This window comes from Saprolegnia diclina, assembly GCF_000281045.1.
Source record: "Saprolegnia diclina VS20 unplaced genomic scaffold supercont1.72, whole genome shotgun sequence".
NCBI classification, from domain to species: Eukaryota; Oomycota; class Saprolegniomycetes; order Saprolegniales; family Saprolegniaceae; genus Saprolegnia; species Saprolegnia diclina.
The window spans coordinates 62270-65509 of record NW_008246139.1 but is presented as its reverse complement, the minus strand read 5'-3'; the positions used below and the strand labels follow the sequence as shown (position 1 = coordinate 65509).

Here is a 3240-nt window from a genome sequence, read left to right as displayed (position 1 = left end):
GTGTATGACGCCAGCGCGTCTCCAAGCCGCGTGGCGCTTTCGCCCGATCGCGTACTTTATCGAAGAAGACTCGATCGATATTGCCGACGACGACGGTGATCGCCCAGTCTGCCTTGTCTTTTGGCCCAAAGCTCTTCGCCTGTCGCTGCTCGGTCTTGTCCGCACCGTCGCTTTGCTGCGGGATCACGTGAACGGGTCGTGCTCGGACGACTTTGGGTTCGGGTCTACCCAAGCGCTCTTTGAAGCCGCGGTGGACTTCTTCATCGGGGACGAGCCTGGCCCGGCTCAGTTCAATCGCTCGAGTCGTCTGGCCATGGCCAATGTGCTCTTTGACTATGGCGACTGCACGCTCATGGCAGACTATCTGGGTGGTATGCGATGGGACGCGCACGATATCGCTATCGTACCGTGGGTGGTCGCAGTCGTCCACCGCTTTGGCTTGCCGTCCATGACGGAAGCCTTGAGCAGCCTGGACGTGTCTACATCTGGCGTGTTTTGGCGCAAGGTACTTGAAGGCATCGGTGCTGACAACCCGTCGTGTGAGCGGGACTTGTACGATTTGGCGTCTCGCTGGTGGACCGCCCAGTTGCATTGGAATGGAATGCCTGTGGACGGCATTTATGTCGCTGCATGGATCTACGAGAACGCCGTGGCACCGAGCACGCACGTCGCCTTGTCAACGCGTCTGCCGGCCGACGTCGTCGACAACATCGTCGTCATGATGAACGACGTGACGCCGTTTGTGAAACGATTCCAATACGAATGCGGGTTACCGGCTGCTTTGTGGACAGCGCGTGCGACGCCGCTGCCACGCGTACTGCACGATGCCTACCTCGACTTGGCGCTGCAACCCGACAAGCTCGTTGTTGACCGCTACGACGAGGCCGCCGCCCACTTGCTCTTGCTGACGATCGGGTCGCGACGCTTTGACGCTGCCGAGGCGCTTGCATCGACGCGGCGCGTCAGACCCAAGTTCCAAAAGACGCTATCGATGCTTCAGAAACGAGGCCAGCTCACCGCGGCGCAAGAACTCGTTCTCGACACGTACCTCGGAAGCGACTAGTTGTGCAACATGAATCCTATCGAATTACGCATATTTTGACATGTCAATGCAATGTCGTGAGAGATGCGAGCGATGCTTGCAGCATTTCCCATCACAAATAAACGATCGCGGTGCAATGACGATCGTACGCGCCAGCGTCTGGTACATCATTTTGGCTTGAACGCAAGGATCGAGTGTTTCGCGCGTCACCCCGACGATGCCAGAGTCACTGGTCATCTAGCAAGCGGCTGCTTCAAGACCCGTGGTGTGCGCGCCTTTCGACCTTCCACGTACCATCCCCAGAACGCCCAAGCGTGCGAGACAGCAACACAAAAGGCCACATACATGTTATGTCATGAAGCTCACGATTGCGATGAATTCATTTAATTCATCCGAATGGATTGACGAATATCACGATATAAAGAAGCGAGCTTGAAAGCTTCGCTTCTCTATCTTGAAGACATACGTGGCAGACTTCCCGATGCGCTCGTAAGGTGTGGCCGGTGCGTCAAGCGAGGAGCGTTCGTGGTCGTGACTCGGGACTGTGCGAGTGATCTCGGTCCGGTACCGAAGGCACTCCAAACTGGAGGCTAAATCAGAAGTCAAATTAAGATTAGCACCTTTCCTATGATCTACTAGAACCTACACCTACAGTACCGGCGGTAGCGCGTTCCATTCCAAAGACATGGCCTACATCGTTTCTGAGAACGGGTACTTCAACGTCCATGGCCAGAGCGTGCTCTTAACTTCCGCGCCTTCAACTTCAGTTTCGACCGCACTTGAGAGATGGTGCGTTGAACTTGTCGGAGACGCGTTCTTACCTGGCTTTATCAGCGAGGAATCTGGTAGCGATCGCTCCAAGGGTCGCCACGGAGCGCGTTAAGGGAAGCGGCAAGCGATGGCACCACGGCGCGACGAGCCGTGCCGGACATGCGATCTCGCAATAGTTGCTCCCTTGACCGCGAGAGCAGCTGCGGGAGTATCGGCACAGCTGTTGATGCCGAGCGCAGTGGCGTGCGCTCACGTTCCGACCCTCCGCACCATCGGAAGACCAGCACTCCTTGTAAAAAAACCAGTAGAAAACAACTCCGCGACGTGTTTTATACAACATAGTGCTACCGTGTGTAACGATATTTGAATTCAACATGACGCTGTCCAGTGTGAATTATTCCTTATGTCGGGCACGGGCGGCCGTCTCCGCCTCCGAAGACTCGTGGAGATGGTCAAAATGCTTCACTGCTACCGCGATGAGAACGAAGAGCGGTACGACGGCTCGGAGCACATGGCCATCCATGGCGTTGACGTCGACTGGCCGATCGCACCGGCACTGGCAGCGTCGCTGATGGAGGCAAGCCCCGAGAAGACGACGCTCTTGCTCCCGCCGTCGGCCATCACGTCGAGCATCTACCTCGACCACTATCAATATTCGTGGAGCGACACTATTGATGAACTGAAGCTCGACGCGAGCTACGTCTACGACTTTGCACATTTCGCGATCGATGCCGTCGGGTCGGCTTCGGCGCTGATGCCGACGTCTGCTTCGACACCGGCAACGTTTGCGACGCTGCTCTACTTTATGCCGTCCGACTGCACTGGCGGTGCCGTCACCATCACGTACGAAGACCGGACAACGACGTACGAGACTCTCAGCGGGCACGCGGTCGTCTTCTTCAACACGTGCCACGTCTCGGTCGCACCGATCACATCGGGCACCCGCGGCGTCTTTGTGCACCATGTGAGCTACGAGGACTATGACGGTAGCGACGACTGCTGGTACTTTGCGCCACCGCCGCTGCCGTCCAAGGCCGACATTGACGACGCGATCGAGATGCTGCAAGAGCAAGAGTACTGCGTCGTCCACGTCGAGCTTGAAACGCGGACCGCCGCGCCACAGTATGCGACGCTAACCGGTCGTGACAAGGCGGTCGTCGACTGGCTCGTGGGAGCTGATATCTTTGACATGGCCTTCATTACGGTCGGCGATGCGACGATGAGCCAGCGTTGGGTTCCGCCAACGGGAACAGCCAAGGGCCGATGGGTGGACAACAATGGCTCCGACCGCGGGAAGACCATGCGGAAGTTGTCCGACGTCTTCCACCCGCAGTGTATGACGCCAGCGCGTCTCCAAGCCGCGTGGCGCTTTCGCCCGATCGCGTACTTTATCGAAGAAGACTCGATCGATATTGCCGACGACGACG

General features: G+C 57.5%; 2 protein-coding genes across 2 annotated transcripts; both read left to right on the top strand.

The window, feature by feature from the left end:
• Nucleotides 1-4: 4 nt before the first annotated feature.
• Nucleotides 5-1183, top strand: SDRG_14462 (hypothetical protein; the record flags this gene model as incomplete). The annotated part of the gene is made up of 1 exon (XM_008620592.1): nt 5-1183. The coding sequence occupies one exon, from the start codon at nt 5-7 to the stop codon at nt 1061-1063; it is 1059 nt and encodes a 352-aa protein (XP_008618814.1). The 3' UTR covers nt 1064-1183.
• Nucleotides 1184-2261: 1078 nt separating this feature from the next.
• On the top strand, nt 2262-3153 carry SDRG_14461 (hypothetical protein; the record flags this gene model as incomplete). The annotated part of the gene is made up of 2 exons (XM_008620591.1): nt 2262-3124; nt 3147-3153. The coding sequence occupies 2 exons, from the start codon at nt 2262-2264 to the stop codon at nt 3151-3153; spliced, it is 870 nt and encodes a 289-aa protein (XP_008618813.1).
• Nucleotides 3154-3240: the final 87 nt, after the last annotated feature.